This window comes from Sorex fumeus, unplaced genomic scaffold, assembly GCF_029834395.1.
Source record: "Sorex fumeus unplaced genomic scaffold, SorFum_2.1 ptg000063l, whole genome shotgun sequence".
Lineage (NCBI taxonomy): Eukaryota > Metazoa > Chordata > Mammalia > Eulipotyphla > Soricidae > Sorex > Sorex fumeus.
Window position 1 is genome coordinate 20712196 of NW_026606120.1, and position 26548 is coordinate 20738743.

The 26548-nt window shown below is 46.0% G+C and overlaps 1 protein-coding gene across 1 annotated transcript in view; it reads left to right on the top strand.

Annotated features, from left to right (window-relative positions):
- The window catches only part of SYK (spleen associated tyrosine kinase), an 85229-nt gene that overhangs the window by 26590 nt on the left and 32091 nt on the right, over window positions 1-26548 (top strand). The window contains exons 2-3 of the mRNA XM_056127497.1: window positions 14304-14730; window positions 15714-15874. Coding sequence (XP_055983472.1) covers window positions 14329-14730; window positions 15714-15874 — 563 coding nt within the window. The 5' untranslated portion in view covers window positions 14304-14328. The remainder of the gene's footprint in view (window positions 1-14303; window positions 14731-15713; window positions 15875-26548) is intronic.

The window sequence follows — 26548 nt, forward strand, 5'->3', positions numbered from 1 at the left end:
TTTAGGAAGAACTCCTGGGAGCTCCTATCCAGGCTGGCCCAGGGTCACTCCATTCCCCACCACACCACTCCCAAGACGTCTGCTCGCTCCTCTCTTCTGGCCGGGTCTGTGTCGTCCGGGGTGGGATGTTGCTTCATTTGAATGTGCAACGAAACGGGCCCCTTGCTCAGGAACGTGTACTTCTGCTTTCTGAGTAGTTTTGCATGCTGAAACTGGGGAGAAGGCCCACTTCCCTAATCGTAAACACCCAGTGGTGCAGTGGAAGTGCCCCCCCACCCCTCACGGACTGTCTGCTGCCCCCTTTCTCTGGCTCTTCCTCGCACTCTGAGCCGTCCGGGCTGCTGACTGCAGGCCAGTGTTGGACTCCAGGAGAGGAAGGTAGGCCCAGCATGTCAGGATCAAATCTCTTCAGAACTGCACCTGGAATGCTCTGCTTCCGGCTGGGCTCTGTGTTTGGGTTTCTCTTGACTTGTGTCTGCTTATATGCCTTCACCCCTCTGAGTCCCGGGTTTTCCTCCAGGAGGGCTGGGGGATGTTTCTGCTCCCCTCGATCATTTTATTTCTCTTTGCCTGTGGTCACTGTGTGCTAAGATCATGAGACTTACTCTAAGATTGTGCCCTTTTTTTTCTTTCTTTTTTCTTTTTGGTCCCAGGTTTCTGAAATCCCAGGGGGGTGACTACATAAACTCTTTTTCCTGATCAGCATGACTGGCTAAAGCCTGAAAAGTAGTTACATGGTCCTAAGTTTCTATAATATTTTACAGTCAGGTCATCAGAGTTATTCTTTAGAAAAACTAGTAGTGATTTAAATATGCCACTAATATATTTTATATATGTATTTTATATACATATTTTCAGTATCATATGTTTGGTAGATGTGTACTCAGTATGTGTCATGTGTGTGGTCAGTAAAACTTTCTGCATACCTTTTTTTCTCGAGTCCTTCATTTATTCCACATTTTAAAAAACTGAATCATCATGAAATACAGTTACAAGGTTGTTCTTGATTGAATTTCTATTATACAATGTTCCAGCACTTCTTCTGTGTACCTTCATCTCTCTCTGTAATATTTCTTGTTTATTCTACTTATATTTCTTTCTGCAGATGATTTAGGAACTGAAGGTAGTTGGAATGAGGGTGAGAGATGGGAAAGCGAACACCCAGAAGCCAGAAACTGTGGGGCATTTTTGGTTTGGTGTGAGTTTCCTATCTGCCCCCCTATAGCCTGTTACTGGTGTGGGTGGAATGGTTCCTGGATTCTCAGGAATTACATTGAATGGCTGGAATTCATCAGTGTGACATCCTGGGACCCAGAAATGCTCACCCCAAGGTTTGGCCCTTTCTTTCTTCAGTAGTCTACAACAATGGTATTACCAACTGTCACCCTTGGAAGCAATTATTGATGATTTATTATGGATCATTGATTATGTTTGCTCATCCAGCCTGGTTCTCTTTTGAATAACCAGTTCTTTGGGCATCCTCCTGCCTCAGTGAGCAGAGTGGACTGTAGCGGGGCTGGAGAGATGCAGAGTGGATGGTGTCCTGGCTGTGGGCCTGTCCTTGCCTGACTCCCGACTCCAGAGCCCAGGGAGAGAACCTGGGCCCTCCAATTGCCCTTTACTCAGAGAGTGATCATGGGGTGATCATGTCAAGCTTTTTCTACGGAGTGCCAGAGAATCTTTGGGGAAGCTGTTTCCGGCCCAGACTTCCTGCCTGCATTGGGCAGGGCCTGCGCTCGGGTTACACTTGGGAAGTACATAGCTTGGGGGAGAGAGAGAGAGAGAGAGAGAGAGAGAGAGAGAGAGAGAGATCTCAGTTCACGAAGCTGACTGTGTTCTTGCTTTAGCTTGTCATGCTGATCAAGAAAAAGAGTTTATGTAGTTACCCACTTTGGGATTCTAACAGCTCCCTTTTGTGGTCTGTAGGCAGGAAAACTCACTCTCTGGACCCCAGGCCACCCCATAAAAGAAAAATGTTTAACAGAATTGCAACAAGCATGCTGAAAGAAAAACCACTTTCCTTTTTTTTATTAGTGAGACACCATGATGTACAGTTGTAGACTTACAAATTTTTGTGCTTGTATTTCAATTATACAATGATCAAATACTCATCCCTCCACCAGTGCCCATTTCCCACCACCACAGATCCCAGTATCCCTCCCACCCCCCATTCCCCCATCCTACCCTGCCTCTGTGGCAGGGCATTCCCTTTTGTTCTCTCTCTCCTTTTGGGTGTTGTGGTTTGCAAAAGAGGCAATGAGTGGCAATCATGTTTGGTCTATAGTCTACTTTCAACATTCTTCTCCCCTCCTGGGAGGATCCTCCCAACACCCTTTATTTGGTGCTCCCTTCTCTATCTAAGCTCCCTTTTCCCCTAGCATGTGTGGCTGACGTCCAAGCCATGGAGCAAAATTCCTGGTACTAATATCGGCCATTCTTGGGTGTTAGTCTCCTATTTTGTGACTTTATGTTCCCCAGATGAATGCAATCTTTCCTCTTGGGCCATACCCAGTTGTGCTCTGGACTTATTTCTGACTCTATGCTCAGAGATCACTCCTGGAGGGGCTGGGCTGGGAGGACTCTCTGGGTTGCTGGACACTGAACCTCATTTAACCATATGCAATGCAAGTGCCCTACATTTTCTATCTTAAAAGTTAAATTCAATTATGATGGACTGGTTGCTTATTTGTAGCCAAATATATTGAGAGTTGACATGTTGAAATCAAGGGCTAGTACTGTGATTTGTGCTAATTAACATGAAGGAGAAGTAGTAAGTGAACAGAAAAGAAATCTTGATTACATTTTTTGAACCATAAAACATCTACACATTGACCGTGCTACACCACTGTGACCTGCCTTCAAGTTCTAAAGGCATGGCCAAATAATTTTATTTTTGAAGATTTAGGTAATGTCTTAAAGTATTGGAACATTATCAATGCATTTCCATTTAAAAATTTTAGTAATGTCTCATTCCTAGCCCTAATTTACTTTTCTGGTTTTAGTAAAATAACTTTGTTTATCTGTTTGTTTGATTTTTGATTAGACATGTATCTCAAATTCCATCCATATTTCTTCTAGCCTGAGTTCTTCCTGCTGATGGAAATTAGTTAACCCCAAAGTCAAGTTTTTTATTTTTTGTTCGCTTTTTCACTCCAGAAGTCACACCTAATTTCTCAGCTTTAAGGGGCAAAGGAAATTCTAAGGCAAATTTATCAGGGCTGCTTTGCATGGCAGAGGTGATACACTGAGATCTCTTTTTGCATGGTCCTATTTTTGTTCCCCTAGATGGGGAGGTAATGGTAAAAAGGGCACAGATGTTGTTTATCCAGGAACCCATTTAAGCCCTGCAGATGCCACAGTGAGACTCTGTACCCAGGCTGTGCTGTCAGCAGCCATACCATGGGACCTGCAGCAGATTCACAGCAGGAAACTGGGCGTAGTGAAGGACCAGCACCTGCACAGCAGTGGTTTGCAAATATCTCAATATTGTCTGAGATACTTCTGCTTATAAAAGCAGAAGCTCTGTAGACCTTGGGTCTCTGAAAACCAGGACAAGAGGAGTTTCAAGAAAAAAAAAATATATATATATAAAGATACAATCTCCTTTAATGGTTGGAGCGATAGCACAGCGGGTAAGACGTTTGCCTTGCATGCGGCCGACCCTGCCAACCCGGGTTCCATTCCTCTGCTCCTCTCGGAGAGCCCAGCAAGCTATCAAGAGTATCTTGCCCACATGGTAAAGCCTCGAAAACTACCCGTAACGTATTCGATATGCCAAACACAGTAACAAGTGTTACAATAGAGATGTTACTGGGCCCGCTTGAGCAAATCAATAAACAATGGGAGGACAGTGACAGTGACAGTGAATCTCCTTTTAAAAGACTGAAATACACGCCTAGTGTTACACTTAAGACCTCAGTCTCACACCAATGAGGTTGGGCCTTCTCAGGACTCGGGAGAGTGGGGAAAAAAATAGCCTCTGGTAAAGTCATCATTATTCATTGATTCCAGAAGTTTTTTGCCAGGCAGCTTTGATATCTAGAGGAACTCAGGGCTTACTCCTGACTCTGTGTTCAGGGATCACTCTTGGCAGAGCTCAGGGGACCTTATGTGGTACTGGGGGTGAATTGCAGAAGGCCATGTGCATGGCAAGTGCCTTAGCCCTTTTATATCTCTCTGGCTCAATGATTGCATATTTCACAAATTAATTTTCTCCCTAAAATGATTTATCTTCTCCCTAAAATGTCCTAATAGTTCTCAAATTGATACTAATGCATCATTGTCCTCTGCAGACATGTGCAGAGGGGTGAAACCTTTGAGCCACTCATTGAGCATGGACACACACTCCTAGTGAAAGTGTCCAAACTTTGCTTTCTTGTCTTATCTTATGCTACCAAGCCCTTATTGTGTCCTATGAGCGCTGTGGTTACTTTTGTAGTTTCGTGCTTTGGGGTGACGATTTCAGTTTTAAAATGCCCTCCAAATCCAAGACAGGAGCTTCTCCTTAAATGTCCTTGACAGGTTCTTGGACACTGTGACTTTAAGTGAGATGACAGAAGCAAGTGTGACTTTGAACAGCATCATCCAATACAGCATTGCTCAAGATTCTTTTTCTTGATTGATGTTAAAACAAAAACAGTGGGCACAGAGGAACATTATTCAATGACCTAGTGAACTGAATGTTGTCCATAGTCTGAGTATCAGAGAGCTGTGGCATAGTTTATGGAGAAAATATTGCATACGATGAATTTCTGTGTGAGTTAAGATGTGGCTGACTGGGATTTCAATGTCGGAAGGTCCATGATGTAAATAAAACAGACGTATTTAAACAGGAGAATGCAGATGACACAAGATTCGCTATTGATTGGTTGATAAAATTGTCACCACCAAAAGCTTATAGAAAGTTTGTATTTGGAGGATAGTTTAGCAGTGCTCAGTGGTGAGCTATAGAGCACTCAATTACACTTTGTTCCATGCTTAAGATGAAAAGAGAAAATAGAACTCAATAGAATATTGTACAGTGGAGAGAGAAGACAAAGGAAGAGAAGCCCTGTGGAAAGTCAGGAGTCTTTGGTGTTGCTAGTGACAGTTCCTGAGTCTCAACCCTGGAGTCTGCCTCTGATCCCTGGCTAGGACATAATGGCCCTGGCTGGGTCTGGGGAGTCTCACCTGCTGCCCACGAGCAGAGTGAGCTGACAGAATACAGACCACAGCCTGTAGGTGACCCCCAGGACACATGCCTGTCCACACCCCCTTTCTGACTTAAAAAGCCCCCTCTCTCTGCCTCAAAGTACCCTGGGTCTTTGTCATACCTTGCCTTGATTTGGGGCCCCATTTGTCCATAGTTCATTTAGCTTTACTCTGTACTTTCTGCCTCCTCACCCATCTCTGTGCCCTGCTTATCATTTACCTGCTCTTTCATAAGAACTCACCCCAAACTGGATGGTTTTATGACTTTTTTGTTTCTTTGGGGCCACACTCAGTGATACTCAAAGATTGCTGCTGGTTATACACTCAAAAAATCACTCCTGGCAGTGTTTGGGGGAACCAGATGGGAGGCCAAGGATTGAACCTTGACTGTGTGCAAGGCATATACCCTACTTGCTGTACTATTGCTCCAGTTCCAAAATTATTTGGTTTTAGACAGCAATAATTATTTCTCTTTGTTGGGAGCTATGCTGACTATGCTTTCCTAGGTTTCCTCCTGACTCTGTGCTCAGCGATTACTCCTGACAAGGTTCAGGGAACCGTATGTGATGCATGGGACTACACCTGAGTTGGCTGCCTGCAAGGCATGTGCGCCCCTCCCTCAACACACACACACACACACACACACACACACACACACAACTATTGTTTTACTATTACTCCAGCTCCTTTTCCTTAGTGCTCATGGTTTCTGTATGTCGGGCCTTGGAGGCAGTTGACAATCTCAGTCTCCCAAGGCCATGATTAGCACTGCATCATTCCAAGGCTCTGAGAACTGACGGCCTCTTTGAAGTGGCTCTTTTTTTTAAAATTTTTATTAGTGAAACACCATGGGATACAGTTGTAGACTTACAAATTTTTGTGTTTGGGTTTCAATTATACAATTTTCAAGTACCCATCCTTACACCAGTGCCCATTTTCCACCACCACAGATCCCAGTATCCCTCCCACCCCCCCCACCCCCCCCTACCCCACCCTGCCTCTGTGGCAGGGCATTCCCTTTTGTTCTCTCTCTCCTTTTGGGTGCTGTGGTTTGCAAAAGAGGCATTGAGTGGCAATCATGTTTGGTCTATAGTCTACTTTCAGCATGCTTCTCCCATCCTGGGAGGATCCTCCCAACACCCTTTATTTGGTGCTCCCTTCTCTATCTGAGCTGCCTTTCCCCCTAGCATGTGCAGCTGGCCTCCAAGCCATGGAGTAAACCTCCTGGTACTTATCTCAGCTATTCTTGGGTGTTAGTCTCCTATTTTGTTTCTTTATGCTCCCCAGATGAATGCAATCTTTCTATATCTGTCCCTCTCTTTCTGACTCATTTCGCTTAGCATGATACTTTCCATGTAGTAGAAGTCTTTCCTCTTGCTCTGACATGCTCCTGCTGGCTGCAGGCTGGATGTTTCATCTCCCACAGAGCTGCCTAGGTATTCATAACTGACATCTAGCTTCCCTCAATTCCATCACCAGACATCAGGAGCTTTGTGTGCCATCTGGACAGCCTGCCGGCTCTGATGCCGTCAGTACTCATCAATGAGAGGGTCACACAGGACAGGGAAACCAGGGGCAGGGTGCTGGGCAAGGCACTAGGAAAATTCACCAGGATACTCATGGAATTAATGACTTAGAGTCTGCTCTGTGTTCAGCAAGTTAGAGAAAAGCACAGACCATTACAGGAGTTGAAGTTCTGGAGCTAAGTTATACTTACTAGCTGTATTATACCAGTTAAATTACTTCCCTTCCTGAGTTTCTTCATCATGGAAATGTACCAACTTCTTGAAGTTTTATGAGAATTACAATAGAAAATTTAAAGGGTAAATAAATGTTATTATATGTAATTTTAAAAAGCTTCTCTCTACATGAATGTTTTTCTTTTCTTTTTAATTTGTTTATTGAATCATCATGAGAACAGTTACAATGCTTTCATGTTTGAGTCTCAGTCATATAATGATCAAACACCCATCTCTTCACCAATGCACATCTTCCACCACCAACAACCTCAGTATACCCCCCCTACCACCCCTACCCCTGCCTGTGTGGCGAATAATTTCCACATTACTCTCTCTACTTAGATTACATTCAATATTTCGACACCAGTATGAACATTATTATTTGGAATTTTCCTCCAACACTCAGACCTGCCAAAGAGGCAACATTCGACAATTTGTTTTCTATTGCTGGTTATGAATAGCTTGTGGCCGTTCAATCTTGTAATTTTTAGAATTTAATAGTTAGGTTTGGAGAGATTTCTACCAAGAGCCACTTTGTTCCGAGATTCGTTTGTGTGTCTCTGGCTCCACATGGATGTTTTTCATCTGTAGATAGACTCTTCATGGAGTTGATCTGTTCCTGGGACAGCCTGTGTCTTCAGCAGCATGAGATAAAATAGTAACCATGCTAACCCAGATGGAGGATCGGCTCTCATAGATTTGTGGGGAAAACATGAGAAATCATTAGGTTACAGAGCTGAAGGAGGAAAAGGAAGCGGCAGTTCTAGATGAACTTGTGCAGTTCAGACCCTCCATCAAGTTCACGTTCACATGGGTGATGTTTCTGAAGGATGTGAGATGTTCTCTGAGTTCCCACAGCTTCAGCTTCCTCTCAGACTCTGCCTGGAAATGAAACTAGCTCAGACATTCTCTGAACCATTGTTTTAGGGGGTTGTTGGGTATTGGGGCTCCATCTGGCAGTGCTCAGGCCTTCCTCCTGACTCTGCTCAGGAATCACTCCTGGCAGAGCTCAGGGGGCCACATGAAGTGCCAGGGATAAACTCAGGTCAGCCATATGCAAGGCAAGCACCTTACAGGTTGTACTATTAAGCCAGCCCCTACAGCATTGTTTTTAACACTTATTTTATGAAATTGATGTCTTATCAATTAGAGCTTCACCATGCTAAATGAATTTTGTAAGCCAAAGATTATCTAGGTAGCCTTTGTCCCAGGACTAGAGAAATAGGACGGGAAAGTCTGGTCATATCGGGGAGAGTGTAATGAGTCAGGAACTGTGACAAGCTAGAGGGAGGTTTAAGGGAAAGATTAGAAGGCACCCGAGTCCTTGTTGGGTGGAAGGGACTCATTGCATCTTTATGAAGTTGTCTCTGCAGAAGCTCCAGAAACAACAACTATTGGTGAGGTTCCAGGCAGAGCCACAGTGAGCTCTTCTGCATCTAAGTACTTCCCTCTCAGTAACTTTCTGAGTGTATCGGATGCATGTTGTATCCTCATTGACAGGATTTTGAAAAAACTCTCTGATCTGGTCCAAGTCTCCATTCGCACATGTTTACACACATTCACACGTTTTCACACACATATGTGCCTGTGTAAGACATATGCACAAGGTTCACAGACACACATGCATGTGCATATGGATTCATGTGTGCACACATACACACAAATACACAGAGCACACATGTAAATGGATGTGTATACATACACACGTTCACCTGCATAAGCACACATGCACACATATGTACATGCCACACATGTATACACATGTACACGCACATTGTCCCTTGCGGTGTGGACTGCTCTCTCCCACCCCACCATGGCCCATGCCTAGTTCCTGTTACCAAGTCTCACTGGCGAGGTGCAAGTTTTCAAGGACATGCTGAAGCTGTCCATATTGATGGTCATTCCCCAGGGTGGTTTCTGCTTAGCCCATCACCCTCTTCAGGTACAGCACTGTGGCACTAGTATTCTGAATTGCATGGAGTTGGGACAGATGTCATCCTTTGGCTCTGCTATCACTCTCTACAGGTACAGTGCTGTGGCACTAACACTCTGTGCTGCACGGAGCAGGGTGTTAGCACTGGAGGGAACAGGCAAGCTGGTTGTGCCCGCCATCTGGAGCAGCTCCCTCAGAATGAGGCAGCTGCACAAATAGCGCCATGCTCCGGCAGGGCTGTCAACTCTCGAAAAATACGTGTTCTCTCCTCTGCTCTGAGCTGACCACTTGCACCCATGACTGAGTACTGGAAGCCTGTGGCAGCCAGGCCATGAACATCTTTTCACCTACACAGGTGGCCGGTGTGTCCCCATGCCCAGATCTCTGGGGGCAGAGTGGCCCTCAGATGGGGGTATGGGGCCTCTGCCCCAGGCCCTGGAGTGTACACCACAGGGTGCAGCACCTGTGCATGCTGAAGGGAATACACCCTCTCTTGTGTGAAAGAGGACGATAAGGGCCTTGGCCCCCCACAGGCCCTCAGCCAGCAGGCCTTAGAAGGTGACAAGGAGGCCACAGAAGAGAAGACGGAAACCAAACCAACGGCTGCACAGTAGCTGGGACCCTGAATGACCCTGAATGACCAAGAGATACTGGGGCAGGAAGGAGAGTCACATGACACCATGGTGTGGACCTGTGGGCCCAGCCAGAGTGAACCCCGTGTGGTAAGGGGTGGGGGCCAGGTGAGGCAGTGAACCCAAAGACTTCAGGTTTTATGGTTTGGGCCATGAGCGAGGCTGTGGAACTGAGCCCTCAACGTGGCTGCGGCGGTGGGGAGTGGGCTTCGGCAGAGTGGGTGTTCAGCCGCTGGCCTCCCCAGGCTGTCCCAGGGTCAGTGTGTCAGTGAATTTTAGCCACTCAGGTGCACCTACTTAGAGATTTAGTTGAGAATTGGCAAAGCAGGGCCAGTGGGTGAGTCCATGTGGCAGTAACTATGGGAGGTGGACCAGTTTAATTACGTTTTATTTATTTGATTTGGGGGCCAAATCTGGCAGTGCTCAGGGTTTAGTCCTGGCTCTGTGCCCAGAGTTCACTCTGGGCAGTGCGTGAGGAACTCTGTGATGCCAGAGGTGGAACTTGGGCTGGCCACATGCGAGACAAGCACCTTTCATGCTGCACCATCTCTCCAGTCCTGAAAGTCTAGAGAAAATTGAGTCTTTGGAGGAGACTGATGGAGGGCCCTAGACACCAGCTGCTGACCCTTCTCAACGCCCCTTCCCCATCTCTCACTGCTCGCTGTTCTGCACAGTTTACCGCCTTTTGAGGGAAGAGAATAGGAAAGACCACCTGGAAAAAAAAAACATGTTCTTTCCTGGCCTCATGGGTTTCCTTCATGGGAGAGAGCTCTTTCAGTTATATTAAATGTGCAACACTTTTTTTTTTTGCTTTTTGGATCACACCCGGCGAATGCACAGGGGTTAATACTGGCTCTGCTCTCAGGAATTACTCCTGGCGGTGCTCAGGGGACCATATGGAATGCTGGGAATTGAACCCTGGTCAGTCGTGTGTACGGCAAATGCCCTACCTGATATGCTATCGCTCCAGCCCCAAATGTGCAACTCTTGAAAGAACCTAAGGGTCGGAGGGAAGCACTCAGGGTGGAAGTGAGGGTGGAGGTTGGATCAACTAGCCTGTGGCCTAGTCTGTCTATCAAGCTTCTACATAACCCCAGAAAAATGAGGTTCCTATGGGAGGCTGTGGGGACTGGGATGAGAGTCCCCAGAGAGGATGCTGAGCCAACACCATATTAGATCTCTTCTACCTCGTGGTACCTGAGTCTGCCTTTTGAAGTTGTAGTCCAATGAAGAAAAGGGTAGTCTGAGTTCTCTGAACTGACACACAGGGTGGGGAATCATGGCACCTGGTGCTCTCTAGCTTACTGGTCAGAAGTTCAGATAATGACCAGAACCTGACTGTGGTCCATATAGGATATATGTACGTGTTCACGTGTGCACATGTGTGCATGCATTTGTATGTATCCAGAGAGCAGTCTTGTCCCAAGTTCTTTCCCTTTGGGATCTTACTCCATCACCAGGTTGAAGCTAGCTGAGTTGAATTGGGTTCTTGGATGCTGTGCGGGGGTATGAGACGTCCTATAGGCAGAGCACCTGGTGCTTTTCCCTGCCCATATGCAGACTGGGGTCTGGATACCCATCCTGACAGTGAATCAAGTTCTCATCATGCTCACACACAACAGGGCCAGGGAAATAGTCTGGCGTCACTGCCAGACCTGAGCCTCAAGCACCACCAGGCCCAATCTCTGAGCTGTCAGGCCTGTACCCACTCTATTTCCACTCACACACAGCCTCCCTCTTCTTCTCAGGAAGCCTGAAAGGTGCCTCCAAGGTGTATAGAACCCAGAAACGTGATCTGAGGGTCTTAGAGGGCAGCCCAGTGTGTGCCCAGGGACTTGGGGACCCCTGCTGCAGCCCGACTTGTCTCAAGACTCTTTGCTTTGGTGCAGGATTCACACCAGCACCAATGTAAATTCTAGTGAGTTAGTGGTTCATGGATGATTCTTTGGGACTTGGGGGAGAGGTTGCCAAATAGTGCTCTGGGGACTCAGAAGGCACTCCTGGCATGCCATTCTTTACCAACTGGGTCTGATGGTGGAATGCAAGGGCTGGAGGATACAGTGCCAGCAGCACTAGGACCCCTTCAGAGGTGCTTGGGGGTCTCTGGGGGCTGTACCCAGAAGTGCTTGGGAGGTCAAACCTAGATTTCCATGCTTCATAACCAAGCCCTGTACAGCCACTGATCATTTTCCAAACAGTAGTTACTAGGATCAGATAAAGGAAAAAAATATTTGGTAACATTTGCTCTATTATTCTTAGAGTATTTGCTTGCTTGTTTTTGGTATCTGGGCCACACCCAGAAGTGCTTAGGGCTTACTCCTGGCTTTGTGTTCAGGGATCACTGCTGATGTACCTTGGGGTGACACCAAGGATTGAATCTTGCAAAGCAAGTGCCATTCCCGCTGTATTATCTCTCCAGCTGTTTTTGAGGTCTCATAGTCTTGTCGAGGCTAGTGGCACATGGCAGATGGGTGAGGACAGCAGTCATTGGGCTACAGTGCTCATTCCCACTCTCTTAGGTAGATCTGTGGGATTGAGGGTATTCCAGGCAGTGAAAGTGAACAGGGGAGGTAACTGTGGCACCCTAGATGGGGTTCGACATATTCTGTTTTTCAGGACCTAAAGGAAAGAGGCCGGAAGTGCTTGGGCATGCGGAAGAAAAGCGAGTGGGTACAGAGTGGGAGGACCAGGCCAGCTCACGGCAGTTCAGTGGGGGAGCATGCATGTAAGCCTGATGGGTGACGGGGTAAAGGAAGGAGTGCACACCAAAGCGTGTTGGAAATGGAGCTCTTGCAATGGCACAGACTCCAGGATTCAGGCTCCCAGGCGGTGGCATCAGCCAAACTGCCCAAGGGTGTTGGCAGAGGCCCTGGCGATCAGCTTGGAAAGGGGGAAGTGCTGGCTGGGAGGAGGCATATTTGAGATACAGGTGGGTCTCAAGAGCAGGAAGCAGGGGCCCAGGGTCTGGTACAGTGCTGGAGAGGTGGGGCAGCAGGAACAGAGCAGAGCATGGGGAGGGAACACTTAGGGCACCTCGGGGGGGCAGAGGCAAGATGCAGAGCCCAGAAAACAAGGGCAAAGAGAGACACCGTTTCCCTAAGACAGGTGGACTACCTATTCCCAGAGGTTTTTTTCATGAACAGCATTCTTAGGACTGGGAATAAACGTGGATGTCACTAAAACAAACAAGACAAACTTGCTAAAAGAGGAATTTTGGGAAACGGGTGAAGAAAACATCAAACAAGGCTTCTAGGAGCTAGTGCGAGTGTATTTATTTGAAATGTTGCCTAGGGAAGCCTGGAGGACTCCAGTCAGGCCAGTATTTGTACATTACAAAGCCTAAGGGATAATCCATTTTTAAAAGAGTTTGTTTCATGCCATGATGTGTGTGTGTGTGTGTGTGTGTGTGTGTGTGTGTAGTTTAGGTGTGTAAAGCTGTGTGTAAAGCATAACATGTAAAGCTATAGAGGCTTTCCCCCTGTATGTGTGGATGGAGGCATACAGGGAATTTCCCAGCGGTGATGAGCCATTTGATTGAATAAACATCTCTGGATACTTCCATGACCTCATGTACAATAGCAGCTGAGAACAGAACCTCCCTCCCAAGCTAGTCCCCGTCTCTCTCTTCTCTTTTGAAGCTGGTGTTTGTGTGAAGCGTCCTTGTGGTGACCAGGGTTCTTATCAAAGGTAGAATCCCTTGCTTCTTTAATTCCAGCCGGAGGCCCATGTGGGGAACAGTGGGAGGAATTGGATGCTGGACTCCTTAGAACTGGTGGGAAGACGTCAGTCTCTAGTCTAGACAGCAGCCTGTTGGGCCTGTCTGTGCCAGGCAGTGGCCATGAGTGAGGAGTTCCAGCCTCTGCACGTGTGGTCTCCATTTCAACCTTGGGTTTAACTGCAGCATGGAGTTTCTAGACACAGCAAAGTATGGCTACTTGCTTGAAGGTTCTAGCCACAAAGTTGAGGCTAGATTAAGTCAGATAAATTAGGTTCTGTAAATTATGTAGATTAGGTGAAGTAGGATAGGTTAGTAAATTAACTTGGGTTAGATTATAGGTTATAGCAGGGTTAGGTTAGGATAGTTAATTTTGGATATTAGTATTAATTTAGTGGTATTAAGTTAGGCTATAGAGGTGTTAGGTTAAATTAGGCAGGTTAGTTTAGGCTATAGTGGAATTAGGTTAGGTTATAACAGTGTTAGGTCAGGTTATGGAGGTGTTAGGTTAGGTTTGGTTATAGTAGTGGTAGGCTAGGTTCAGGTTCTAACTATAGTGGGGGGTTAGGTTAGGTTAGTTAAGTTAAATGTTATAGTGGGTTAGGTTAAGTTATACTAGTATTAGGTTAGGTTATAGCAGTGTTAGATTAGGTTATGGTGGTGTTAGGTTATAGTGATGTTAGGTTAGTTATGCTAGGTTTTAGTGGTATTGGACTACTGTGGTACCAGATTAGGCTAGGTAGGTTAGGTTATAGCAGTGTTGGGTTAGAGTGATGTTAGGTTAGGTTCTGGCAGAATTTGGTTGGGCTTTTGGGTTAGGTTAGGCAGGTTAGGTAAGTTATGTGGTAGCTGTGTCTCTTGGTCATGTAACAGTTTTGTTCCATTGTCTTGATGTCCAGAGAACACTTGGTTTGGCCAATGTTTTCCTTCCATCTGCTCTCTCTGTCCATCAGTTCATTGCTCATTTTCAGCTTCAATCTTGGAGGGCAGGTTTGGGAATCTAACGATGGGCTGAGCCACGTCCCAGGGGCAGCAGCAGAGTTAGGTGACTTTTTGGATCAGGAGGCCTGACCAACATCTCTGTTTCTCCGCAGTACCCCCTGCGGGGAAAGTGCCAGCATGGCAGACGGCGCCAGCCAACTGCCCTTCTTCTTCGGCAACATCACCCGGGAGGAGGCAGAGGACTACCTGGTCCAGGGCGGCATGAGTGATGGGCTCTACCTCCTGCGCCAGAGCCGCAGCTACCTGGGTGGCTTTGCACTGTCGGTGGCGCATGCCAGGACTGCTCACCACTACACCATCGAGCGTGAGCTCAACGGCACCTATGCCATCTCGGGCGGCAGGACCCACAGCAGCCCGGCCGAGCTCTGCCACTACCACTCCCAGGAGTCAGATGGGCTCGTGTGCCTTCTGCAGAAGCCCTTCAACCGGCCGGCAGGTGTGCAACCCAAGACTGGCCCCTTTGAGGACCTGAAGGAGAACCTCATCCGGGAATATGTGAAGCAGACGTGGAACTTGCAGGTGGGCACCACCAGCTCTCCCCGTGGGCATTCCAGGATGCCAGAATGATCTTTGAAGTCCCATACAACTTCTTATTTTATTTTAGGTGGTTTATGAAACTGTTACTAGTAGGATTTCATACCTAAAACTTCTTGCACCACACCCACCAGAGTGTCCACTTGCCTCCACTATTTCCCCGTGGCTCCTATTTTATCCCCTCTGCACCCTCATGGTAGTTTTTTTGCTGGAAACAACCTTCCAGCTTCTCTTTACTTTGTGCATCTGTTGTTTCCCTCCATGTTTCTTTATATCACACATCTGAGCCTAATACTCTCCAGATCCATTCACGGAGCAGTAAATTGCATGAGCTCACCTTTCCTTCCAGCCAAGCAGTGTGCCACTGTGTATATTAACCACAGTTTCTTTATCTGGTCATCTGTTCTTGGGCAAATTTTTGGTAATTGTGAATAGTGCTGCAATGAATACAAAAGTGCAAATGTCTTTTCTGAATAGAGTTTTGGTGCCCCTGGGGGAGATGCCAAGAAGTAGAATTGCTGCATCATATGGATGTTGATTTCTAGTTTATGAGAAGTATCTGTATTCCAATAAAATTTAGACTATTTGACATTCTCACTTGCAGTGAGTGGGGGTCTCTTTTCCCCCACATCCATGCCAACACCCACTGCTCTTGTTCTTTGTTATGAGTGCAGTCTCACTTATATGAGTGATATCTCCTTCTTATTTTGATTTGCATCTCCCTGATGATAAGTGTTGCTTATCTTTGTAGTTTTCAGTATATTTTGCTATTCATGTGCCTGACAGTGCGTTCACATAAGTCTATCTCATTTGTTTCCCTTGCTCAGTAAATGAACTAGCAAGTAAATTTGAATATGATCATATTTTACCACACTGGAACTTGTGCAGGTCGAACTGATTTCTGCATATCTTTTGCAGTTTCACTTCACATTTCTGCTCTCCCCCCACCCCACCCCCAACCTGGGCAGGGTCAAGCATTGGAGCAGGCCATCATCAGCCAGAAACCACAGCTGGAGAAGCTCATTGCCACCACAGCCCATGAAAAAATGCCCTGGTTCCATGGAAAAATCTCTCGGGATGAATCTGAGCAAATTGTCCTGATAGGATCAAAGACAAATGGAAAATTCTTGTAAGTAGAGTGTCATTCCCCATTACTCCCTGCCCCTCACCCTGTTCAGATAGGGGAAACCCGGCTATCCCCTCACTGGGTTCCACCTGACCCCACAAAGCAGGTCACATGTGGTCATCTGACACAGCGTGCACTGGCCTGCTGGGAAGATGTAGGTGTCCAGACTAGCACTAATAATGCTGTTCTTGTGTTCTCAATATCAGCCCAGGGTGGACACGAGAGGGACCTCATGTTGAAAGAAAATAGCTACAAATTCTACTCTGCATGCATGTATCAGGGTGATAATCTCTCCGTGATCTAAAATCAGAATGCTAGTTCCTTCACGCCCGTATCCCAAACCTGACTTCTGTTTTAATTCAAACTTAGTGCCAGTGAGGTGACAGGGAAGAGTTTTCTGGATGTCACTCCAGGGAAGGTGGACAGTGGGTCACAGGCTAGTTCCTCTGGATCTCGTGGCTGGGTGGACAGTAGTATGGTTGATCTGAGTTGTTCCCCACTGTCAGGTGACCTGCTGGTGAAATGAGCCTCGAGACAACTTCTTTTCCCACTTGGGACACTTGCAAACAAGCACAGTCCCTTGTGGTTAGGCATGCTGAGTCACTCCCAGATGAGTGTAAACTTTTCCTGGAAACACAAGTGTTTTCCAAATAGCCACCCACTTGAAGAACTTTCCTCCCATCTCACCATCAGCCCTCAATGGGGGCACTTTCTGTTGATCTCATTAAAGAAGGGAAATTTCCTGGAGTTGGGATGGGGTGGGGGGTGAGGAGCACTGAGTAAAATTTATTTTTTCCTGTAAATGAGGTTGTCTATTAAGTAAGTCCTGGGAACCTTATCCTCTAGTCTGGGTGATGCTTCCTGTTGTGACAGGTGGTGAATGTCTTCACTTTATGTGACTTTTTTTCTCTTGATTTGGCCTTTGCTGCCAGTGATAACTCAGCAGCAATGCAGTTTGGTGATGCTGGCTAAGCTGCTCCTATCTCTTAGTACTTTGAACAACTCCAGGGCAGCCTGTCCTGTGCCGACCTGTGGGTCAGCCTCTGAGAGTGCAGAGGAAATGCCAACTGCCTAGATCAGCAAAGCATTTAAGGCACTGCCCCATCCCCCCCCCCCCCCCCCAGCCTAGGGTCTGGTCTTATTTCCTGATATGTTATAACACCAAGATTGCTAGATGCCAATGGTGCCCTCTGAGAACTGTGTTGTTAGGCGATTTTATTTTCTAATCTCAAGTATAATGATATGAACCTAGGTGATCTAACCTACTGTACACCCAGACTTCGCTCACTGTATATTGTCCCAAAATCATATGCCTTGGTTACGTGTCACAAGGCTATATTTGTGTCCAGGTGTTGGGAAAAGAAGGACTCAGATCTCTGCAGTGAGCCCTTGGGGCAGAGTCTACCCATTATTCTGTCACTAAACCTGCAATACCTGTGTTTGAGTTACTCTGTGCAGAGTTAAGTAGCAAGACTGAGTGTTTGGGGCACCGAGAAGTTCACATTTGTCTTTTATGAAGTGATATATAGAGAGAGATAATAATTATTTCACATGCTACTGACATTCTATTTTTCATTGCAAGTCACAGACAAATTATGATTCTAGTGGTTTGATGGACTGATATGGGCAAAAAATGCCAGAAATGCGTTTTCAATCACAAAATACTGACACAATCACAAAATTGATCATAAAAATGTAGACTTCACCTTTTAGATAGATCATCAGCCTGAGAGCACCAACCTGGGAACCAGTATTTACTGGTTTTGAACTTAAAAATATCAAGAGTGAATTGCTATAATGTTGTCAGTACAATCACCACAGTACAAGAAAGACCTTTGCAATAATAAACAGACAAAACATTGTACAAAGGCAGTATATTTCTAAAAGCGTGATGCATAGAGAAATCCTCACCGCTGTAGTTTAAAATACAAGAGGTGCATCCCAGAAAATATACTGCCAAAGGAGTTATCTCTGGGTGTATTATCTGACTCAGATTCCATTCTTTTCATCTACTGCTGTGAAATCATTTATAGAAAAGAGCACCAGAGCAGATGGGCCTTGATGTCAATAGTTCCAAACCATTGACCTGTGGATGAGGACTTAATCACAGGGGAGCTTGTTCGTGGTTGTTATCAAGAGGGAGATGAAGACTTGGAGGCAAGGATTCTGGAATATCTGTGCTGAAAAAGAAGCAGGAAATTCCACATCCAGGGAATCCATTGTAGCTGACCTCTGCCCCATACTTCTCTCCCTATGCCAAGCTGGGTGCTCTGTAAGTCTTGCAACAGGCCGGAACTTTGCATAGGCAACTCTCATGAACTTGGTACTGTGACCGTAAAGAATGTAACTTAAGAGGGGTCTTACCTTGGAGATGGCAGAATTGTCCATGGCCCACTCTTTAGGCCTTTGGGAGCATTTCTTCTTTGTTATCGGTACTGGAGATTGCTGGTTTGGTTGTGCTAAAAATTGAACCCAATGCCTCAGACATACAAGGTAAGTGCCTTATCTTTGAGCTACATCCCCACCGTCCTCTACCTGGAAAACAAAAGTGTTCTTCTTTTCTTAAAGCATTTCTAGAGTTGGTTAATCGCCCCCATGGTTGAGTAGTTGTGGAATGAATATTCCTCAGTTCATATATTTAGATCCTAATTCCAATTCCCCAGTGTAATGATAATTGGAGATGGCTTTGAGAGAGACAGGTTTACTTGAGGTGAGGAGGGGAACTGTGATGGTAGTAGTTTCCCAATGGACAGGGTGCTGCTTGCCCTTTGAGGAGGCAGAGAGTGACCATCTCTGGGTCCTCACCAGACCTAGACCTGCCAGGAGCTTGATTTGGGGCTTCACCCTACAGAACTCTGAGCACTAAAATATGAGTTGTTCATCTTGTCTTTGGTGTAGGTAGCCATGGAGCTAAAATTTCTGTCTCTGTGTGAGGTCTGTCATACAGGAAGTGCCCAGCCAACCTGGATGATGGTACAGCTCTGCCTCATGTGGGGTCAGTCAAGCAGGAAGTGCCCATCCATTCTGGGTGAGAGTACAGCTCTGTCTTTGTGTGGGGCCTGTCAGATAGGAAGTGATCAACCATCCTGGACAAGGGCACAGCTCTGCCACTGTAGGACATCAAGGATTGTGGCAGAGTGCATGTGCTGATTTGGGGGTGCATCCCCTCAGCTCTTCAATCTTTTACATGAAGTTGCTATTTTGAGAATCTACATAGCTCTGGGGTGCCTGAAAAAGAAGGGAAACAAAGAGTGTTTCCTATAAAAAATAATGCTGTATTTCCTCCTAAAAAGGAAAGATCTAAGACTTGGGAAATATAGAGCATATATTTGGAACCCTGTTTTTTTTTAAAGGAAAGAAACATTAAATTGGATACAGAATGTATTTTCAAAATGAAAAAAGTTCCAAATTATAAAAAATCATTAGTACAATCAATCACAACCATCCTGTTATTCATCGATTGCCTCGAGCAGGCTCCAGTAACGTCTCCTTCGTCCTAGCCCTGAGATTTTTTTAAAATAATGCCATATTCAAGGCTCTTTCAGAGAATGAGACCCTTCATTGTTACTGGTATTTGGCATATTGGGTACGCCACGGGGAGTCTGCCAGACTCAGCCATGTGGGCAGGTTACATTCGGTAGCCTGCCAGTTTGTCCAAAGTAGGAATGAGATGATGTCATGCGACCGTTATTGGGCCCTGGTGAAGACAGTCAGGCACAGGGTAGGAGACTCTGCCTTGTTCTCTCCTGGGAGTTTGGTGTGATAATCTCTGGATCCTGGCCGTTGTTGGGGTTACACGGCAGTTGGTGGGTGTAACTGTCTAGCTACTGGCAGGTCCAGTCCCAAACTGTGCAGGCTTGGAGATCTCAGCCCCGGGTCCCACACACCTGGGTTCCTCTGCCAGTTCTTTTATGCTTGAGGCTCATGCAAGTGTGTGGAGAGTGGTCCCAGCATGGGCTTGGCTGGGGCCCAGAGGTCTTCAGCTGTTGGGCCCTGGTGAGGACAGTCAGGCACAGGGTAGGAGACTCTGCCTTGTGCTCTCCTGGGAACTTGGTGTGGTAATCTCTGGATCCTGGCCATTGCTGGGGTTACACGGCATATTAGTACAATAGTAATTAGTACAATATTTTTTAAATAATGTGATAACTTTTATCTGATTGCATGGCATATCTGTATATCACTTTTGACTTTTGACATTTTTGACTGTAGAGTTTCCCACTGCCTCTTTCACTTGACAAACAATTAATTAATGTTATATATATATTATGTATGTACCTTCACTAGGTTGCAACTGGTTATTAGTAAGGCCTGAACATTTTTAGGATCATTGTCAATGCTGAGAAAGGAAGTTGATGTGGCAGAAAGAGTGTGTAAATACCTTTAGTAAATCACACGTAACCTCAGACCATGTGGTTACATCACTGAGCCTTTCTGGACAAGCCTTGGGGCAGAAAGTGGTTCTCTGATTGTCCAGTGCAGAAATCACCTTACCATGTGGTTTATGCAAGGCAGCCAGTCCTCACGCAAGAAGGCTCCTCCAAGTTCATGCTGTGTCTTTGGCCTGTGCAGTGTCTTGCCTTTCATTTCTTGAAGTATCTTAGAACGACAACACCAAATCTTCCAGGTGAATCCCATATCCTGTAAAAGAAAAAAAAATGGATTTGTCACTTTTTTGTGTGTGCTTTTGGAAGGAGCAGATTTTGTATTGATGCTCACCCAAAGTTCTTGAAACATTAGAAGCCCTAGAGCAAGTTCAAGGTATATTTAAAATATGCATGGCGTGTGTGGAATAAGTGTCAAAGTGAAATGAGTGTCAAAGAGAAAAGGTGCTATTTCCTATTGGTTGTCATTAACAAGCCAAAAAGGTGCCAGGAATGTTTACACTGTTGCTACTTCCGGGTTTGAAATATTTATTGCTTAAAAAGAAGTTACAAAGAGTGTCTTTCAACAAAATATGTGTATATTCCACTAGAAATGTGCCAGGGTGGTAACAGGAGTGAGGAGAATGTGATGAACAGGACAAATATTAGCCCCTGCTCATGCTTTCAGGAAAGGAAACAACACAGCATGCTCCTCCCTCAGATTGTCCCTTACCATTTTCATGACTCTGGACTATTCTCTGTTTGGATACTTTCTCTTTACTTATTTACTTACTGTCAGCCTCCTGGATCTGAATGCCATGAGTTCAGAACAGTGTCTCAGTGGAAGAAATATTTCTAGGGATGGGTCCTCTAGGTGAAGCTTTGATCAGTAAAAAGAGTCAGCATCAAAGGACAAGAAAGTCAGGCAGGCAGCACAGTACCCACAAAAAATGTTGGGGACAAGAACAGGATCCCCAGGGTGTGGTTACAAAAAGGTGAGGAATGAACCAGGCAGGAAGCCCTCCAGAGGGGACTGAAGGTGCAGTGGATTGTCAACTTGGGGGTGTTGAAAAATTGAAGGGATCAGCAGTGATGTCTCAGGTAAATCCAACTACAGATGTCACCCACTGTGAGATTGGGAGGTGACCTTTAGGGGAAAGGATGGAAGACTACCAAAGTCATCCATGGTGCTGACTTTGGGGACTAAAATGAAGGGACTGAAGAGAAGCACCATGGGAGAGCATCTTGTCCGAGGGCCTGGAGGAGTCTGAGTAGTGGAGGTGCTGCCATGCTGGACTGCTTGGTCAGATTCTGGGCCAGTGACATCAGTGAGACTTTCAGTCCTGAGGTCCTGACCTTTCAGCCAGTCACACAGAGTGTGAAGAGTGGGGGGAGTGGCAGTTGAGTGTTCTATAGGGAAGAGGCAGGTGTTAGGTCAGACATGGTGGTTTGCGGAAACCAACGAATGTTGTCGATGCAGTCACTGAATTGTGCTGGCTGGTAGGCGGGGAAGCTTAGAAACCAAGGCGGGGAAGCCCAGAGAGTGTGAGGACTGGGGCAGACAAGAAGGGATGAGAGCTGTGGCCTGTGGACCTCCCCCCTGTGGCCACAGGGTGGCCCATCCCCTATGACAGGGGTGGTCTCAGCGCCTACTCTGGCCTGTGGTTGTTGTATGTGAGGGCTGGGATAGCTCGGCATGCTCCTTTCCCACCACAGCTATTGAACACATAGGTAGAATCACCCCCTAGGTAGCCTTATACTTCATGCAGAGGCCAGACAGTGCCTAGACCCTCTGAGTCAAGGTGACTCAGACCGTTAGAAACCACAGTGGTCAGACACCTACCCAGCCTCCAAGGAAAAATCAATCCCTGTGTGGCAGACTCAATGGTCTCTGCATCTGAAAGTCGCTTGTCCTCTGACCTCCATCCCTTGTCCCTTTCAAGGGAAATCAACTCTTGGATTTTTGAGGCATTCCTTTGCTATTACCATCTCCAGATGGAGGATGGCACTGTTCAATTTCTCCCTTTCCTTTCTTCTCCTTTGCTCTCCTTCTGCTTCCAATCCCCTCCCCCCTCCCCTCAATTCCCTGCCCTGCCATGTCTTTTTCCATCATGGACTCAGACCCCACATCATCCTCATCCTCCTCTTCACAGACACACACACACACACACACACACACACACACACACACTCGTGTATGCCACTTGGTTGTGGGGTTGATGGTTGCAGATGAAGCAAGGGTTGATGTGAATTGATGGTCCAGCAAAGCGTGCACCCACTGTCTACAAAGATGCATGAGAATCAGAGATGGCTTGTATTTCACCCTTGAATATTCAGAGTTTCCCTTTCACTAACACCCAACACCTGACCCCTACCTTTACTCCTCTTCCACCAGGGGGACTGGGTAACAAGCATCAAAACTTTGCTTTGGAAATAGGTGTTAGCAATCTTTTGGGGGTATAAGTGCAACTTGGTGTAAGGTTGCCGTGAAAGATGTGTGAGGATAATGCGATAACAACTACACTATGGAAACTCCTTGTGAAAGATGTTCATGCAATGTGGCATGTTTTTAGCTGCAAAGAAAGCACACTTGTGTTCCTAGGAGCAGGGAACAAGTGTAAATTGGGAGAAAGGATGAAGAATGCATACAATACCACTGTGGAGTTCCACAGGACTAGTACACCCTCTTGTGTAGTTGATATAAGCAGTGGATCACCTGGGTTGGTCAGTGCACTGATTACCACCCACTTTTGATCTTTTAACTCACTCTGAATTACAAATGCACATTTATAATAGGTTCCACAGGATACTGTTGCTGCTAGTCTAGGAACTGCCCTATAGCCGGTGACATACCTAACCTAGATGAACAAGAGTTTGGTATTCTCATAATTCATCAGAGTCTGAATCATGTGCGCAGTTGGACCTGCTTTGCATCCCAAGTACTATACGATTTGACTGATTGAGGAATTAACCCTAATACAACTTCCACATAGAAACTCAAGTGACTGAGCCAAGAAGCCTGCCACTTATTAACTCTTATTTGTCCAACTTAATCCATTTCCTTTGTTTTACTCAACAATAAAATGGGGACAATTCATGTTTTATCTGAATTGTTATAAAGATGAATAAAATGATGACTAGAAAGTTAAACAAGAGATAATTACATATCTGCTGCTTACAACCATGGAAAATACACGTTCTTTCTGGAAAATACATAGCTATTTCTGGAACATACAAAACTATTTTCTTATTCAAATATTACTATTCTTTCTTCATGAACTCTTACTAAATCAGAGCAGGGTTTCTTAAACTTTTTCCACTTGCAAGCCCTCTTCGCTGAGAAATTTCCATATAATCTTGGGTGTATAGGTACATACATTAAATAGTGGGTATATTATTAAATACTAACTGATAATAAATCATAGATTGATTTTAAATAATTTCCAAAAACTTTATTATAGCACTTTGATTTACCAAGTTGTTCATAACATGGTTGTTCTAAGCATTAAATGTTCCAGTGCTATTCTGGCCACCAGTGTCCCCTTTCTTCCACCAGTGTGCTTCGTTTCCTCCCCATTACCCCAGCATACCCCCTTGCAGACACACTTAAATTTACTTCATGTTGTTTGTTACAACACAAAGGCAAATGGAACTATCAAATTTCAGATCAATAACAGTTAATTTGTGATAACTGTTACATCTCATAATGATGCCAACTAAAGTCATTGTCTGAGGATCTACTGGATCTGTTCCAGTTAGTGCTAGGTGAGCCTTCTGTGTAATCGTTTAGGCTTGTTGAGTGTGGTGATCTATGCCACTTTCCCATCAGATTTGCTGTACTCCCACTGGGCTGACAGTACTATGAAATATGGAGGTGTCCAGGAGCTATAGATCTGGAACAATTTGGTGGCATAGCAGTTGTAGAGCTGGATTATTTCTAAGTCGGAGGTGTCTGATATGACTGTAGACAGCTGTTCCAGGCAAAAAAGGAGACTGTTCTCCCCCATTCCGAGAAGACCTAGAGCTCTCAGTCCAGACCCATCAACGGGGAAGATTTGGTGATATCATGTTCTTTTGGAGATGTGATGGAAAGATGGGCGTGGAAAGGACCTTAAAACAATATTTTTAAGTTAGGCAGCACCATATAAGATTGCAACCCATAATTTAAAAAACTCAGCCTTAGATCTTTCCAGACCATCTTTGGAATTTCCCCCTTTTTTTCTGAATTTCCCCCTTTTTTTCTTACTAGCTGTGTCTCTGATGCACCGCAATACTGTCTTTTAACATATTTTCCAGTTCACTGATTTCTGCTTCGTCGAAATTTGATCTGCAGTTTTGTGTGAAGTTTCTGCTCTCTACAGAGCAGTTCATTCTTGGGGGGTGGATGAGCAGGAGATGTGGAGCCAGCAGTAGGAACTGAGCAGCAGAACTGAGCAGCAACGGGGCATCTAGAGTCTCCCGAGCACCACTGGAGCTGTGAGCAGGGGCTGTGCAGCTGGTGGTGCTGACAGGGGTAGTCTCAACCTGGCAGCCTTGGGAATGTTGATGCTCACCATCTTTTCAGGGCGATTTTGCTAGGCCAGGGACATTCATACTAAAGACTAGATGGAGGCCACAAGTGTCCTGTACCTGGCCACTTCATTCAGCTCTGTGGGACGGTGCTCCTGGATTTCTGCCCACCTTCTGTTTGCAAAGAAAGCCCAGCAGGTGCCCAGGACTATTCCCAGGCACCTTTTTTCCCTCATGGAAAAATCCTTCCAGATGGGTGGGGGTGATAGAATGGCAAAGTGTCATATTGGGCCTTTAACAGATGCAGTTCAGTGTCCTTGGCCCTTTGCAGGGGAGAGGTATCTGGTGGATCTCTTTCCTGTCAGTGTCTGGAGATCCCCAAGACTTTCTCTGGGCTTCCAGAGGGAGGAAGAGTAAGGAGATCAGATGGGATTCAGAGCCCTCACCTCTACCCCCAGCTTTGGGATTCATCAGGCCTCGGAATGCTCAAACTAGGCGGCAGAGTGAACCCCCATCCCCACTCTCTGGCCAAGAAAGAGAGTACTGTATCTCCACAGGGTACTAACACTTGTGGAGACATTTGGGTCTACCTCCAGTTAAGAACATGAAATCTAAGATGACAGAAAGTAATACAAATGTAGTGGTGAGCTTGCTTCTTCAACGGATCTGAGAAAAAAAATAAAAGAAATAACTCAACATGCCAGGGCTTCTGTAAACTTGTCTGCAAGGCAGGTGGAACATAGGATGAAAAACACAAACCCAGCACAGAGAACGTATTCTTCCCCTCCTTAGTTTGATGACCAAGAACAGATACTGTGTGTGCATGTGTGTATTGAGATTATGGGAAGGTTTCTGAATGATGTGAGGGGCCCAAAGGAGGAACAACTTTTTTTACTATATGTTCTATTAAAAAATTGCCCAGCCCAGGACCGTCCTGCAGTGGATACCCACCAGTTCGTGGCCATTGTTGTGATGTGGCCTCTGGTCTTTGCCATCAGCAGATGAAGGGCCTGTGGGTTTCCCTCCTCTGCCCTTATTTCCTGCCATCTGCTCCAGGGGCTGCCTGTCCACAGTCCCGTTCCCAGGTCTGCTGGGCTTTAGAGTGACTCTCGAGGAGATGCCATTGTTTATGTCCTCAGAGCAGGAGACCTGACTGTGCCCCTAGGAGTCAGGGTTTTCCTCCGGGACTAGGTCTGGATGCATGGAGGAAGAGTGGGCCTTTGCAGGCATCTGAAAGCAAAAATAATCTAGTTCTGCTTTGGCCAGCTCTTTTTGTTGACTCGTTGTATTATGAAATATTAAGCCTGCCAAAGAGAGTGTCATTCTCTGTGTGCAGCAGAGCAAGCAATTCTGAAGCAGATACCACTGGAGTGAGAACTGAAACAGGCCAGGAGGAAGGGCAGCCCCTCCTGGAAGACCCACTTCCTGCATCCTGTGTCCAAGGCACCCACACTTCAGCCTTTTCTTTACCTCCTGCCTTAAGACCTCTGAGATGTCTGTGTCTAAACACTAGCACTGGCTTCCGCTTCGTTGGGAACTTTGTGCATGTGGAATTGTGATGCTACATTGTGTTCCTGCTACCCTTTGTGTTCATGGCAGTTGGTTCATTTGAGGGCTCCGTGAGGTTCCATTGTGTGAATGAAGTCCCTGTACTTGATCACTTGCTCCACTGTCCGCAAGTGTTTATCTTGCCTGCAGGGTTGTACAGACAGAGTTTCTGCAACTTTCCTAGCTCTGTGCAGAGGGCAGGGTTTGGGGAACCTGGCAATGAATTGCTGACTCATGGTTGAACAGGTTCCATTTCTGC